Genomic DNA, 17,765 nt, shown 5'->3' on the forward strand with positions numbered 1-17,765 from the left:
GCCTTTACATACCTGGAGTGGTGTGTCCGATACGCTGTTTCTCTTTAGCTGGCTGACCTGCGCTCTGCTGACCTATGGCTGTCGCAGCAGTGTTTCCGGTCTCCTCGTTGGTTACTACTACCGAATCGTAACATGCAACAATGCAAAGCCAACGCACCAGACTTTCACTTAGTTAAACAGATCTGAATCCGTATTGGCAACGAAACAACATTTGCGCTTCTATTTTTACTAAAAAATGATCGGTACTCAACGTGCGATATCTGTCGGTTCGTTACTCGTGTTGCATCTCGACGACTTTGCTAGTCGTATTTCGAATTTGTGCTATTCAAACGAACGAAGAAACGATCACGAACGATGGTAAATAATTTGGAAAGTTCCTGGGACCTGGGACGCAGTCGTATCGGTCCGAGTACAAATGAAACGATTACGGATATTTCAATTAGATTATATTATTCAGGATGTTCGAATTAGCGTTGAAAGATTTTAATTAATATCGATTACTAGAAAGGAGGATTAATATCAGGATGATATTACGTAAAACTTGAATGTAATTTAACAATAATATTTAGTATATGATAATAATTTAATTATTGATTACTTTACTGTTTATTATTATTAAATATTTTATTGAATACTTCACAGTGTATTGTATAGGAAAAACTACTTTGCTATATTTCCCATTATTTGCCTAGGAATATCACAATATTATATCAAGTTTGCTAACTTTTATAATTATCAGGCCTGTAAGTATGAAACCGGAATTTCCCTATAGATGGACCTAGCTGATAATGCAGTTATCACTGAACTGCGTCATTGATGCCAAAAGTCTTTGTTGGCATCTCACAAATATTTTCGACTCAGAACAATACAAGTTTCATACGACAGTATAGTTTGTAATAGCGTTGAACACGTCAAATTTTGTGCCTGGAAACGACGATTTGCGGACAGCATTGACTTTCTGTTAGCATTTGAAGAAAACTGATGCAGAATCGCATCGAATGCTTGTCGAGGCTTACGGTGAGCACGCTCTTGGTAAATCACCGTGCTTTGAGTGGTTTAAAAAATTCAGAAGTGGCAATTTTGACGCGAGGAACGAAGAACGTGGAAGACCACCGAAAAAGTTTCAAGACAGCGAATTGCAAGCATCGTCGGATGAGGATGACGCTCAAACGCAACAACAACTCGCTGATCAATTAAACGTGACACGAGAAGCCGTCTCCATACGTTTGAAAGCCATGGGAAAGATCCAGAAGGTGGGAAAATGGGTTCCGCATGAACCGAACGAAAGACAGCAGGGAAACCGGAAAACCACTTGTGAAATGCTGCTCGCCAGGTACAAAAGAAAGTCATTTCTCCATCGAATTGTGACTGGCGATGAAAAGTGGATATATTTTGAGGATCCTAAGCGTAAAAGATCATGGGCAGCCCCAGGCGAACCACCGACATCGACTACAAGACCAAATCGCTGTGGATGGAAGACAATGCTCTGTGTTTGGTGGGATCAGAAGGGTGTGATCTATTATGAACTGTTAAAACCTGGCGAAACCGTTAATGCTGAGCGCTACCGACAACAAACGATCGATTTGTATCAAGCTTTGCGTGAAAAACGACCAGAATATCAAAAAGGCAACACAAAGTAATTTTGCTTCGTGATGATGGACCATCACATACAGCATAACCGGTCCAGGAAACGATCGAAGCGTTCAGTTGGGAAATCCTTTCGCACGCGGCTTACTCACCAGACTTGGCTCCGTCCGATTACTATTTATTTGCATCGATGGGACACGCACTTTCTGACCAGCACTTCGCTTCTTACGAGAATGTACGAAAATGGCTCGATGGCTGGTTTGCCTCAAAAGAGCGACAGTTCTTTTGGCGTGGCGTCCACCAATTGCCAGACAGGTGGGAAAAATGTATAGTTAGCGATGGGCAATACTTCGAATAGAATATCTTTAATCATTTTCATACAATAAACGTTTTCTATATAAACATTCCGGTTTCATATTTACATGCCTGGAACACGTCCTGGCCACGCGGGTTCTTTGATAAACCTCCGTTGAGGTTTCAGACAATCGATAAAAAGAGACGACTAGGGTACTCGTGTCAAGCGTTTAGCGTAATATATTTTTGTAGAGTATCAGAATTTCATGTCGAATGCTTCTAAATGAATATTGTAGGTGTTTGCTGCGATCGCTAGGCTTGTTAGAATTGTGAACTCTTGTCCTACGCCTACGACACAACTACGAAAAGACTGCAAGACAGGGAATTAGATATCAACAGCGATTACATTGCTCAAACAAGTAATTAGAAATAATTAGATAAATAAATAAACGAAGACAATTGTTCCGCTAGGTCGTTTTCTCTACATGTAGAAGGTGTTCTTGTCTTTTTACTTTCTAGCAGAAGCATGAATGGAAACATAGGTAACACTCGTCAAGTGTCATCATATAACCACAGTGTTCCTTACCGTGTGCTCAACTATTTCGACAGAGGCAACAATTAGACCGATCTGTACAGGTCTCGCGTTATGTACACCTGCTGTATATTTTCTCTTTTCGCTCCACTGTTCTTTACGCCGCACTGATCGTCGTATCGAGCAACTCGTATTTGCCAATCGAGATTCACATGATCACAAAATCTACGATACTCAACTATGTTTGGACGAACGAAAACGAGCGATTCACTTACCGGAGTGAGGAGGCGCGAGAAGAGATCGACTAGAGCTGAAGAAAGGGCGCAGGGACGGCTTGGGCGTGCTACTGACGGACATCGTGTCCAATTCGGGGCCACTGTCTGAAAAATTTTCCAGTTCGTCGAACAGTTCCTCGATTTCCATTTCTGCCCCTTTAACAAATCCAGTTAACGAGTCTATAAAATAATCAATAAGACGATCGGTGAAACATTGGCACAATTCTTCACGTGGCTACTGTGTTTTGGGATAGGAACAGTTGATGTATGTGTACTTACCTGACAGCTTTTGCCCGATCTCCTCTTGATCTTGATCGAGGTCCTCGGATACCCTGAACCGTCTTTTCAGCAGCGCTATGAATTTCTGCTTTAGATTTCTTTGCTGCAAGAATAAAGATGATTCTATTGATGATTCTATTGATGATGACAATCTGGCTATTTGCATTGACGTTTATCGCAGCAATTTCTTTAATGTTGTTTAATTAAGATTTGTTTGGTTCCTATGCTCTTGTATAGTTGGGAGGAAGGAATTGTTATTGTTTCAATATTAATAGTAATAGTATTAATAGTAACAATAATAGTATGATTGTAATTGAACTGTGGATTTTTATGGGTTTATAGAAAATTTGTGCAAAATTGCACAGAGTACATATAAGGTGAAAATATATATGAAATATACAGATTGTAGTGATTTCTATAATATTTGGTAGGTAGAGAACAATTTTCTGTTGAATTGTCTTATTTATTATACTTTGATAATATGAACTTGCACAAAAGTTTGTAGTTTAGTTATATTATTAAAATATTTTCATTTCTTTGACAGGACTATATCTTAGCTAATAATTATTGCACCTTTGTTACTATAATCGAAATTGTAAAACAATCGCTGGACACTCGGTCCACTCATAGCAAAGCAAAACTAATTAGATTTTTGAAAATTATTCATTGCAAAATGAAATACTGTGATGTAGTAGGTCTATTATGGCTATTACGGCTATTTATTGCGGTTCTCGAGGGAAAATATTTATTGGGTTGATCAGAAAGTTCGTCTTTGTTCTCGTAGCAAGATGAATCTGTGTTTAAACAATGTATATTAACTTTAATTTGATCCAATTGTAAGCTGGGATTGTTGATTAATCAACGGTTAACTGTAGAGAATGAAACAATCATCTTTGAGAATACTTGTTTCTTGTTGGCCTGGTACAAGTTCACACATGGTTCACCAAAACAACACAAGAGTTTGAACGATGGCTATTAAACCTTAATATAATTCAACTGTAACCTGGTATTGTTGATTAGTCAACAGTTGATTGCAGAAAGTGAAACAGACACCCGTGGAAGAACTTGTTTCTTGTTGGCCTGGAACAAGTTCACACATGGTTCACCAAAACAACGCAAGAGTTTGAACGATGGCTATTAAACCTTAATATAATTCAACTGTAACCTGGTATTGTTGATTAGTCAACAGTTGATTGCAGAAAGTGAAACAGACACCCGTGGAAGAACTTGTTTCTTGTTGGCCTGGAACAAGTTCACACATGGTTCACCAAAACAACGCAAGAGTTTGAGCTATTAGTCTCAAGTTAATTTAATTGTAACTTGGTATTGTTCACTAGTCAACAGTTAACTGTAGAGTGTGAAACAATTTTTGGAAGAACTTGTTCCTTGTTGGCGTGACACAAGTTCACAAATGGTTCACCAAAACAACGCAAGTTTGAGCAATAGGTATTAACCTTAATATAATTCAACTGTAACCCGGTATTGTTGATTAGTTCGTTTCTGTTTTCGTAGCAAGATGTATCTGTGTTTAAACAATGCATATTAACTTTAATTTGATCCAATTGTAAGCTGGGATTGTTGATTAATCAACAGTCAACTGCAGAAAATGAAAGAATCATCTTTGGAAGTACTTGTTTTCTGTTACTCTGGCACAAGTCCACACATGGTTCACCAAAACAACGCAAGACCACATTGGTCGGACAAAAACTGGTGCAACATCGAAAGGAATTGGTGCACACATTCATCGAAAACAACACACGTAAAGGAGAGAACACATCCTCGAGTTCGGCCGTAAAAGCGAAACTTTCCGTTCAATCCAATAAAATTCGCGTGGCAGACAACATACATATTAATGATACATTCATCATACACAAACAAGGAAGCAAATTACGTATGTAATTCAATTCACGTACCCTGGCGTTGGGCGGAATCTTCGCCCGGGTCTTTCGTCTGTGTCCCATCTCAAGAGTTGGCTCGCTGTCGCTGCCTTCCGCTTCACCCTCTGAGCTGAACTCTTCCTCCTCGTCGCTATACTCGGGACAGAGCCTCTCGTTCGGGTCGTTCATCAGTCTTTTATCCTGGTCGACCGGCTGGGAGCTGAGCGCGACAACGCTCACGCGGGCTAACACAACCGAGTGGCCACCGTACTTCTCCGCCTTGTCAGACACTAGCTCCAGCTCCAGGTCCATCTGCTTCTGGAGAACCTGTGCACGCACGCAAGTGTAACAGTTCGATGAGAAACGAATTGCTTTTTTCTGGCCTAGTCTCACATGGCAGCCGGTTGTTTTTGTTTCAGGTGGACGAACCTGAATTTACAAAATTACACGGCGAAGAGAGGTTCGGCTAGGATGCCGAAGACGTCGACACCGAGTGGTTAGTTGGAGTATGGACTTTCCTTTTAATTTTGAAGCTGACGAGTAGAACTAGAATACGTGGAGAAACGATCGTGTGCGAAAACAGTTATGTTATTGCAGGGTTTAAGCATGAGAGGCTGTTACCTCGAAGAGGATGTTGACGGTGCAGATACTGTAAATGGACGATAAATTCATTGGAAACTTTGTAACCCCATAGGGAACAATATGTGTTTAAACAATTTTTATTTTAACGAGGAATGAAATCTTTAGGTACGCACTTACGAAAATATCGAGAATGTGTTTAATTTTGATAAATTTTAGTACGATAGCTATTCACTGTATATGTATATAATAATTATAATTTAGGTTTTCGAAGATTACTCGATTACTTATTGACTTGCATTTATTGGTTTTGTCGACTAAATGAACTTTTTTGTGGATTATGAAATAGAAAAATCATTTGTCAGATTGTGTACAGTAGAACACTTTTTACAAATTCGTTGTTTTGAAAACGCTAGAGAGTTTGATCGAATGCTATAAATAATTTTCTAATGTTGTTTTGTTGTTTTGTTGTTTTGTTGTTTTGTTGTTTTGTTGTTTTGTTGTTTTGTTGTTTTGTTGTTTTGTTGTTTTGTTGTTTTGTTGTTTTGTTGTTTTGTTGTTTTGTTGTTTTGTTGTTTTGTTGTTTTGTTGTTTTGTTGTTTTGTTGTTTTGTTGTTTTGTTGTTTTGTTGTTTTGTTGTTTTGTTGTTTGTTGTTTTGTTGTTTTGTTGTTTTGTTGTTTTGTTGTTTTGTTGTTTTGTTGTTTTGTTGTTTTGTTGTTTTGTTGTTTTGTTGTTTTGTTGTTTTGTTGTTTTGTTGTTTTGTTGTTTTGTTGTTTTGTTGTTTTGTTGTTTTGTACTGTTTCGGTAACATAATAATCACGTAGAGAAATAAATTGAACGAATGAAACTGTTACGTGAGAATTTAACAGACAGCGAGAAAATTAGCAGTAAAATTAGATTTTTCATTTGTATTAAATCAAATTATTTGTTTAATATATAAAATTTAATTAAATTTATTTCATTAAATTTATTTAAGATGTTAAATACAATTAGCACTAAAATTAGATTTTACACACTAAAATTGAACGATAATCATTAATAACAATTTAAATAATAAAACTGATGAGATCGGACGGCTAGAAAACTGGATATTCCCTGATACTTTTTTAAATAAATTCTTGATAATATATTAGACAAGGATATTAAATTAGCTGTAATTCTCCTTTCACTCACAACCTTAATTCGCATATTCGTAGCTGCATCATGGCACAAGGTGTCCTGATTTAGCCTAATGCATTTGTAATCTAATCTCTAGAGATTCGAACGCCGCTATAATAACAGCACAACAGGGATGATGTATAGGTAAATTTCAAATTAAGCTGAACTTTCGCAGTAATAAATATGTCAATTGTACTCCAGCGCTACATATATATGTATAGTGATTTTGATAAATTTTTATATCATAGCTATTTACTATATATATAATTATTATAATTTAGGTCTTCGGGAGTTACTCGATTATTTATTGACTTGCATTTATTGGTTTATCGACTAATTGAATTGTGGAATAGAACAATCATCTGCCAGATTGTGCACAGTGGAATACTTTCCACAAATTCTTCGTTTTAAATTTAATAATATGTATTATATATATATATATCATTGCAACAGTAAATAAGAGTAAAACTGTGTGAAAGAAGATAGTTCAATTGATGCACATAAAGAAATATAGTTTCTTCGTTTTGCAAATTAACACTAGAACTACCACACCAGTCGAATTGACTGGTTCTACAATTTTATAAATGTGGCAACCCTTGTTTAGGGATCTTGGTCCCAGATGGATTAATAATACCAAAAATGTACCACATAACATGGAATTGCTTCTGTAAGAAAGTAATAAATCGAAAAATATAAAAATATTCCACTATTACGTATTTTTTAAACATTTTCATCGGTTTTCGATTGTGTTAATCGATTCGCAGTACACCTGCAACTACTTTTACAATTTCTTCCACTAGCACGCTAAAACAGCCGTAGATGTCTCTGATCTCGTAGAAAGATAAATAACAGCGAAAAACAGCATTTGTTTTGTGCCAGTTTGGTCGACGTAGGAATAGAACCAACAGATAAGCTGGAACGTCGTTAGAACGTAAACAATACCAGTCTCGATTTCAAAGACACACGAGAACTTGTCCGGCTCGTTGCAAAAAATCAGTGAGAGAAAAAGCGAAACGTAGGTCGTCGCAGCCGACACGAGACGATCAGACAAAGGAAATTTCAAACGACGAAAGTAATTTTCTTCTCGCTGATAAGAAAGTGAAAGAAAGTGACGACATAAAACGAGGATTTTCGAGAAGAATATTCTTCTGTATCTTGTACTTGTCGTATGCTCGTGTATCTATCGAATAGAACGTGCTTATCGAATGTAGTTGTAGGTCGAAAATTGCTTTTTACCTGAGCCATATTGATAACTCCCTCGGCTAGCGTCTTGTACCCGAGCATCGTGCGATTTTTATAGCGTTTTCTCCTCTGCAGTTGTATCAGCAGCTTGTTGCCGTCCCTCTTGAGGAAATGCGGATACTGAAGCGCGAATTGCAGCTCTAGCTCGGTGTCCAGCATGCCACCGGTTGGAATGGCCATCTCGTTGGAGCGCAGCGTCCTCTTCGAGCTCTGCATCTTCACCGCGATGCTAATCGACGTTAAATCGGAGCCTAATGGCCGTAAAATCACCAGCCGCGTCAAGGTCAACGAGCATAACCTAAACAAATTGCAAGAGAAACGTTCGCTTTAGATTTTGCAAATAGTTGGTAATACAAAAATATATCTACTTTTTCTTAACTAATTAAAAAGCCAAGAATTGAAATAAAATATTGGGTTGGCAATTAAGTGATTGCGGATTTAGACATTGGTGGTAATGACAAAATCCGCAATCACTTAGTTGCCAGCCCAATAGTGGAATTTCACTCGTTCGCTACGTAAGTATTTGCATGGAAATTTACTTTGGGATTTCAGTACGCTAACTTCTGCCAGGCACATGAAAAGCACGAAAGTTTCTAGCGAAAGTTTTGTTGAGCTAAGCGTAAGGCGCGTACGCAAAATTTTGTTAAGGTACACGCGAGCAAATTTGCCGCGGAAACTGTGTGTTCGTGAAAAGAGCGCCAACTCCACGAACAGCCGAGTACAATAAATAACGAACATTGTAATTATCAAATTATCGATTCAGTGTTTTTCTTTCTTCTTTTTTCTGTTTTAGATAGGCAGCGTCACAGCTGACGTGATTATCAGAATTTTAATTTAATTTAATTGTCAGAAACGCCGCAAGTGTGGAAATTGAACAATTTCCCTTTACTTTAATACAGAAATTGTGAAAAATTGTGAAGAAAATGTTTTGAATAGCGCGATAGCCCTTTGTAAATTGTTATTAATACGCTGCTGATTTTTATGCAGCCAGATTTTATTTTTATTTTTTTTTTTTTTCGTGTCGAAATGTTCTACCTATACGAAGGAAACGTGTCACATTGTATAAGGTACGTGTCAAATAACGCAGGTTACACATATGCACAGAACAACTTAAATAGAAACGGAAGAAGAAATTTGAAGACAGAATATGACTATTAAACCGTAGATTTTTACTCAGCTGAAACGTGTCCGAATATTCAACTTATTATATATATTATAAATTATAATTAGAAAATATGTGACATTACGCAAGGTGAATGGTAAATAGTGTGGAATACATACACTGTGTATATAAATAGGATAAATATAAAACACAAATATGAAAAAGAAATATAAATAGAATAAGATAAATTGCAAAATGTAGAACAAATAGAATAAGATAAATTGCAAAATGTAGAATATCTACACATACATACACATACATATGTATTACATTGATATTTACGAAATATGAATCACATTCATACGTGTACCTACATTTATTGGTAATGTTTTTAGGTTAGGTTAGGTTTAGGGTAGGTCCATTAAGTGGTAATGACAAAATCCGCAATCACTTAGCTGCCAATCTTATAGTTATCGTTATACTGCGGATTTTGATACATTTGGTGAAGGTTAAAAAACTGCAAGAACGCACAAAGTGCACGTAACATGCGAAGATATAAGAAACTCGTTCAAAGTGAAGCAGTTGTTACGACGTCTAACGGGTGAGATGAATATTCGCGTAGGTTCCACCTCTGCAGTTGTGTTAACAAAATTAAAAATAAAAATCCGCAGTCTAATTATGAGAATTTGCGTTACGATAAGTAATAACAGGTTTTCCAAGGTCGTTTAAATCGCAAAACGATCTCGCTCACGTGGAAGCATTAATTTACACATCGAAGGAGATCGTTCGGCGTCATGAAACCTAACCGAAGTGTACATATTTCAATTTCTTTAAATTAAACAAAATTCTATGGATGTGCCTGCAAAATTCTTGAAATTTTCAATGTCGAGTGATAACTAACATTTCTTTATCGAATACGACGAAATTTTTCTCCTATTTGTTGATCGCGTGACATAAATCGGTACGAAATCCACTTTTACGCGATTGACCGCTGTTGTGTACGTCCCTTAAAGGTATTAAAGAAATTCAAATTGTCCCGCTTGTACTTCGTACGAACTGATAAACTGATTGTACGATGATTATTATACGAAAGTATCAGGAATCATGAAATTAGAAATAAATATGTAACATGTTTATTAACGTGGTTTATGTAAAATACGCGAAACCTATGCAATATGAAAAGTACGAAAACTAAAAATTCGTTGTCCGGTTATTAATAACGCTAGAAGATGTGTATCGTAACGTCAACTTTGTAGAAATCAAATGAAAGAGTTAATAAACATTTCTTGGTTTTTGCTTATGCCATCTGCCCAAAACGAATGGAACGAATAAGTTTTCTTTGCAACTGAGACGAAAGGTGGCACTAACGTGCTTCGCATCTACAGATACACTTTTCTCTTTCATGAATTTGGCCTAGATCGATGCACAAGTTTTCTTTCGCTGTTGAAAAACTTGTTTCTCGTCGCTGGACAGTGTTCGTCAATCATCGACGATTACGACGTAATTAACAACGTAATTGCGACACATTACATTAGCTTCCATCGCTTAATTACACACCTGATTTATGTGAACCGCGAAAATGAAGTTTGTCAGTATAAAAAGAGAAGATAAATTAGTGTAAAAACAGAGGTTAGTACATGTAAACTTTAGAAGAATTTCAAGCAGTTTTTGATAGAAAAGAATAATGACGTTTCAAAAACAAACTAATTTAATTTAATTTAATTTTACACCTAATTTATGTAAACCGTAAAAATGAAATTTGTTTAAATGACGTTTCAAAGACAAAAATAAACTTTATTCATTATCAATGTCGCTATCCTAATTCAAAACACTCAATCTTTGCTTTTTAAAATTTCTACGAACGTATCATCTTCATCGCTTGAATATTTGCAAGTTCGGCGTCATTTTCGTCCTCAACCATTTTCGTCATTTCCTCACACGATTCTTTTTCAATCTTTTCTTTCACCAAGTTTTCCTAAATTTGTTGATACCGTCGCTACGACATTTCATTGAATTTTGTCGAAATTTTAAACTTCGTTGGGCGTTCCCACTTTTAAATAAAAGAAAAATAAAAAGTAAAATGCAATTTACCACGTAAGAAACAGACTCGCGTAAATTGAGCGTCAGTTACATCTTAACACTTTACTGACCGCTAGCATACGCACGTCCGATTGGCAACTCAGGCGCAGATTCTCCCTGGCGCCGCCTCTGTTTCGATTTAGACTCTTCAATACCATTCTTTTCGTTTGTCGCGAATGGTAAGTTTTTTAAATTGGTATAAAACTATGGGAGCTTACAAAGCAACGCAACTGACGCAACTGAGCAAGGTACCTTAGTACTAAATAACACATTACTGCCCAAATAATGAGGAAAATTATCGGCGACAACAAGTCGATTAATAGGTTATCAGTCGGTAAGCGTTGGCGATAAAAAACCAATTAATCGGCTATCGGTCGGTAAAATGTTAATTCATATTGTGCGCTTCAAACCATAATTGACCATGAAACACCATTAAACACCATTATCGTTGCAAGATAAATAGAAAATAAACCGGAATAAACGAATCTGCAGACAATTGTCAATCACGAACCTTCGATACGGTAAGCTAAACACGACAATGTGCTCGTAATAAATCGGTGAAATTTATCGGCTAATAAAAGATATTCAACGAGCCAAATCGGCGATATTTTATTGGAATATCGCAGCCTATCGGTAGACATTTGACGCTGTTCGACGAGATTTATGGTGGTCGACAGGGGCTCGTTTCGAAGTGTTACAAGTGGACAGTTTTATTGCTATTGGTAATCGAGGTCGCGTAGCATATTTAGAATGATTGATGGAAGTCGTGAGATTTGTACAGAAAATGTAGGATAAGAGGATCTTCGTCAGAAAGTTTCAAACTTTCGCTCAACTTCTTGCTGCTTTGTGATAGTTGCAACACAGTTGCAAGTGGTTCAAGTGCGAGGTTTTAGTGGCACACCTGACTAGCTGCTAAGTGTTCTTCTTTCGATTTTCATATACAGGGTGTTCGTTATTAGCTGACCATTTTTGGATGTAAACGAGAACGATAGACGTGTATGTGTAATGTAAATGTTCTTGTAAGATAAGTATAACGTTTTTTGTGTGAAAGTAAGAAAAAACGTAGAATAAAATTTATTTTGCCTCGGAAACCAAGCGTCTGGAGACTGTGCGAAATGAAGAAATGGCAACATTTTCTGCTACGACGAATATACTCGTCATGCGCAGAAAGCAGTTACAATTCTCTGTTTAAGTTGCAATTTTAATAAAAACTAAAATATATTCGTAAACTTTAACATGTTTTTTAGTATTTGCAGGCCGAGATGAAATAAACCGATCAAATAAAAACATGTAAATAATTATTATAAACAAATAGTACATATAATATGAAACAAAGTATTTCCTCTTTCCTTTGTTTCCTGCGAAAAAATGATTAAGGCAGAAATATTCGCGTGATTAAAAATCTTGTTACATTTATTATACGTAGCACTATTATATATATTATTATTCATTATATAATATTATACATAACGTTTATGTATCTATAAAGAGCTGTGTATGCGTGTGAGAGGAAAAACAGCTTCAGAAAATTACGTGTAAATAGAAATTTATTAATAGAATAATTTATTAATAGAAATATAAAAATAGGAATTTATTAATAAAAATTTATTTAATAGAAATAGAAATTTACGTAAAAGGGATTATAACTTTTAATTCAACTTTTCCCTCCTATCCTATATACTTTCTAAAATATTTATGATAACATGAAAAGTCAAGATTTCTTCGGAGTGGAGTTTTCACCCCTAGGACCGTTCCATTGTTCAGAGAAAATTGTTTCCTTCTTAGCATCTCATGAGCTACATTTGCCAAGTTTCAAACTTTTCTCAATTCTCCAGTTGCCAAACCTTCCCCTTGCCAGTTAAAAACTTCTCCACTCAAATAGCCCAAGAAGCTTCACGATGCACGTTATCATCCAGCAAACCAAAGCTCGGGAGAAATAAAAACGAAAAAACTCGATCGATAACCTAAAAAGGAATTTTCCCTGGAAACAATGAGAAAATCTCTTCGGACGAGAAAAATTCAACGATATAATACAAATAATAGAAGAATCGAGACTCTCATCCGCATTCCTCGCGTATCTTCTTTCCACGTAATTTCCATCGGTGAAACTTGGAAAGGCGGATCGAAGATTGAGAAAGAAAGCCCTGAGCCACGAGACAATTTGTATCGAAAACGAGCGGAGGATCTCGCGGAGGCTGGTGCTGAGCCTTCGCTTTGCGAAAACGAACGAGTCCACTCGGCTCGTGGAACCAGGCCGAGTTGATGCTCGAAGCAAAAACGCTGCTGCACAATGCTATCGATCAGACGGCTACGTAGACAAAGAGATAATAATCACGCCGGTTTGAAGACGTCACCGCGTGTACGTTGCCATGTACAATGATATGAAATATGGATACGTACGACACGACCAACGTAGAACGCGTCCTTGCGGTATCTTTGTCATCGAAGACGTGTTAGTAGGAAGCGGTGGCCTTTGACACGAGATCGCTAGAGCGTCTGACGTTTTAATTGCTTTGGCTGGCGAGAATTAGGTTAGGTTCAAGCAAAAGCGTTCGCGATAACGAGGGCAATGTTTCGACGTTGGCTACGATGGATGAGAAATTGCGAGGTTTTGGCCGTTGACGACGAGATTGTTCGCCGAGCTTCGCGAAAGCAAAGTAACAGTTTGGTAATGAGATGGTAATGCGTAGTAATGTATTGTAGTAGGTAGATGGGTAGTACAGTTGTTAAGCAAGTTTAAGAGATTATCTAATATTTGCATCATTATTTTGTAATTACGATGTAGCGTAATTAGGATATTTAATACATGAAGTGGATCATTTGAGATTTTGTTTATTGTAGTAGGTAGATATGTTATGCAATTATTATACAAATTTAAGAAACTATTTATTTGCATAATTATTTTTCAGTCTAATTGCAATATTTAGTGGATGATGTGGATCTTTTTCGATTTTGTTTATTCTAGTAGGTAAATATATAATGCAATTATTATACAAATTTAAGAAACTATTTATTTGCATAATTATTTTGCAGTCTAATTGCAATATTTAGTGGATGACGTAGATCATTTTCGATTTTGTTTATTATAGTAGGTAGATTTGTAATGCAATTATTATACAAATTAAGAGACTATTTATTTGCATAATTATTTTGCAGTCTAATTGCAATATTTAGTGGATGATGTGGATCATTTTCGATTTTGTTTAGTATAGTAAATATATAGATAATACAAATTTATGAAAATAAGTACTTGTACAAATTTAACAAATTATTTATGTGCATAAAAATTTTGCAATATAATTGCAATATTTGAAGGTAATTAATGCAATGTTGCTTTTATTTCTTGAATCATATTCACCCCGGACCAACCATAATTATCAAAACTATACACATAGACTGCATTATGCAATTCCTATTTCTTTAAATAAATATTTTTCTTTAATATGTCGTGTAATCCAGCGGCCGGAATATTGACATTCTCGCACAATTCTCTCATGGTAATGTACAATTCGTAATGTATCTGCTATTTGCATATGTGCATTACGTAAATCTCACGAGACATTAATAAAAGGAAAAAAGAAATTGTATTCGTAAAAATATGTATCATCGTATAAACTTCCACAGTTCAGTTATCACAGAATCAATTATGTTGTTTCTAATGATTTCTGCCCTTCTGATGAATCCTTTCGTCTTCGCGATTTATTATATTGAGTTGGCAACTAAGTGATTGCGGATTTTGTCGTTACGTGCTAATGACAAAATCCGCAACCATTTAGTTGCCAACCTAATAGTACGATGTATAAAACATTAAAGAAAATCTCGTAATGATGCACAATTGATAATATATGCAATTTTCACGTGTAAATTACGTAAATCACATGAGACAATTAAAACTAATAAAAGAGAAACAAAATTACATTAATAAAAATATGTATTTGTATTTTGCATTATATATGTATTGTATCTTACTTATTTCACGTAACGTGTACATGTACAATATTTTAAACATCCACATTGCAGTTACTATAAAGTAAATTACGTTATTTGTGACGCGATTGTCTGATGATATACGATATTTGTCTCCGACTTTCTCATAGTTTCTTTCGTCTGCGCGATTTATTGCATGGTTATAGCAGCCACGCTGTACAAAATGTGGAAGAAAATGGCACAGGAGAGCGATTCCAGTTGGACAAATAAATCTGGCGACACGTAGAAGAGGCGGGATAATACGGCGCAGAGTAACTTTCGTTGAAAAAACAAGCCGAAAATTGAAGGTACGAGTTGGCATTTGGAAGATCGTGGCTCGGGAGAAAACACGAATTGAACAAGTGAACAAGGAAATTGCTACGAAAATAGAACGACTTGCACACTGAAAAATAAATTTCTCGATATATAGAATATATTCACGAGGGAGGAAATCAATAGCGTGGAATGTTTTCCTCTTTCCGGAAAAAGTATTTCCCCTTCACTGGAAATAATTAACGTAATGTTCTAATAAATAACGTCTATCTGTTTCACATTCAATTTTGCAAAGAAATAATTCGCACGTACTAACATCAGATAATTGTGACACTTTTAGCATCGCAAAAACTGTACGCGATTTTTATTGGGTTGGCAACTAAGTGATTGCGAGTTTTGTCGCACCACCTAATGACAGCCAACTTAGTTGCCAACCTAATAGATTATCCCAAAAGTGTCTGACATTTTATAAGAAAATAATTAGATGCGCAATATTTTTTCTTTCGTATTATTTTATTGAATTTTGTGTGATCCATTTTGCAGTAATAGAACAAATTTTTGTATATTATTATTAGTATTATTATATTATTTTAGAATTATCTGCAATTCTGATTATATTATTGTTGAAAATGACAACGTGAGTACGTGCTCGCCATCTATATGCAGATGCGTTAGTTACAAAAAATAACTAGAAGATAGTTCTAAAGACAATCGATAGATTTAATCGATAGGTTTAAGATGTTCTTTTGTTTTTATCCCTAGTCCATGTAAGAATGTGCAAATAAAGGTTTTTCTGGCTCAGAACGGTGTGATAGATTTATCCATAGAATGTAATAATAGCTATTGTGATCCTACCTTTGAATATAGAAATAACAACAATTATATTATATTGTATGTTATATTATTTTGTAGTGATAGAACAAAATGGACGGTACATAATTCGATAAAATAATATAAAAGAGAAATGCAATATAAAAGTGCATCTACGTTGGCAACTAAGTGATTGCGGATTTTTTCGTACCACCTAATGACAAAATCCGCAGTCACTTAATTACCAACCCAATATTTCCTGATTAAACGAAAGGGACTTTTGGCACAAGCTAATACTTCGCATTGTGATGAAACGCGATAAATAAAATGCGGGACATGAAACGACGAACAGCGAGCAGTTCGCAGTGGAATTTACTTTCGTGATGTATGCACACGTAAAACGGAAAAGTCTAAAATGGTATCATTTGCTTGGACGTAATACATAGTTACAGTTATAGCTAAAAACTACCGACGTTCAATCGATATTCCATTTCTTGGCTTACCATTTGCAGTTCTTTGCTACTTTTCCGCGCATTATGCGAACGCTTGATCTCTTCCTTTCTTCCATAATTCTGCAAACCAACAGCACTTGAACAGATCTATTTATTCTTCGTGTTACACTAGATACAATTTTATGTTTGTTTATACTTTTTGTTTTTTCTTTCTTTTTTTTTTTACACGTGACACTCGTGAAAGTATCGTAAAATGTGAGGAACAGAATTTACGAAACGTACGTACATCTGGAGATAAGAAGCTGGTGAATTTTGAAAACTCAACAAGAATTACGGATTACTGGAAAATAAAACTTCTAATGCAGACTTATGCGTGAAATGAATAACTGGCCAAGGAATTAAACAAAAGAAAAGAACATAATGAAACATTGAAAAGATTGGGAAAAGTAAAATATTATGCAGTGCAGAAAATAATAAGCCAAGTCTCGTCGAATCATTGTATTCTACAAGATTGTACCGATTCCCTTTTTTAACTCTCGGTTGCCTTTATGGGTCACAGTGACCCATAGTTTTGTTTTGAGAAGAAACATATTCAAGATGTGACGCTTGCAATGACACTATTGCACAATCTACTGTTAATTTGAATTAATATTTTTTTTGTATTATTTTATTGAAAGTTGTCTTTTATTGAAGGTTGCCTTTATGGGTCATAGTGACCCATAGTTTTGTTTTGGGAAGAAACATCTTCAAGATGTGACGCTTGCAATGACACTATTGCATAATCTACTGTTAATTTGAATTATTATTTTTTTTTATAATATCTGGTGATTACACTGCTAAGAATCCTGTCAGTTTGCGTCTGGTAACTCTGTGAAGTTAGTGATGGGTCATTATGACCCAAGTGTCATAAATGTGCATTTTACTTTTGTGCAAATTTTACTGACAGAAATCACTATTACAGTTAAAAAAATTTTAATCTAAAAATTGTTTGCACCTGTGTGTGTAATGAACTGATTTTTCCATAAAATTGCACTCTTCTTATTCAAAAACTGCTCTTCCTCAACATGTCAAATAAACATCTTTTTAGGAACGCGCACTAAGAAACTATTTTCCCTCTCAAAGTTGCACATTTAAAAAACATTAAATCTGAAAATTGTAGCGAGAAATGTCGAAACACAAGAGAGTTACAACAATTTCTCATAAAAATGATTTTCCTCGAAACTTACAGTTTCAAATATTTCCCTTTCTTTCTCGGAAAC

General features: G+C 35.6%; 1 protein-coding gene across 5 annotated transcripts in view; it reads right to left on the reverse strand.

Annotated features, from left to right (window-relative positions):
* The window catches only part of LOC117235984 (phosphofurin acidic cluster sorting protein 2), a 181,282-nt gene that overhangs the window by 13,618 nt on the left and 149,899 nt on the right, over positions 1 to 17,765 (reverse strand). The window contains exons 2-7 of one of the 5 annotated variants that reach the window (XM_033498536.1): positions 16,558 to 16,626; positions 7,819 to 8,122; positions 4,881 to 5,171; positions 2,968 to 3,070; positions 2,689 to 2,844; positions 13 to 117 (exon numbers count right to left, since the gene is read on the reverse strand). In XM_033498536.1, coding sequence (XP_033354427.1) covers positions 13 to 117; positions 2,689 to 2,844; positions 2,968 to 3,070; positions 4,881 to 5,171; positions 7,819 to 8,122; positions 16,558 to 16,626 — 1,028 coding nt within the window. Of the gene's footprint in view, positions 1 to 12; positions 118 to 2,688; positions 2,869 to 2,967; positions 3,071 to 4,880; positions 5,172 to 7,818; positions 8,123 to 16,557; positions 16,627 to 17,765 lie in introns of all 5 variants that reach the window. The other 4 variants (XM_033498535.1, XM_033498534.1, XM_033498537.1 and 1 more) reach the window with 4 other exon arrangements.

The sequence above is a fragment of the Bombus vosnesenskii genome, unplaced genomic scaffold (assembly GCF_011952255.1).
Source record: "Bombus vosnesenskii isolate JDL3184/JDL3185 unplaced genomic scaffold, Bvos_JDL3184-5_v1.1 scf7180000013336, whole genome shotgun sequence".
Classification (NCBI taxonomy): Eukaryota; Metazoa; Arthropoda; class Insecta; order Hymenoptera; family Apidae; genus Bombus; species Bombus vosnesenskii.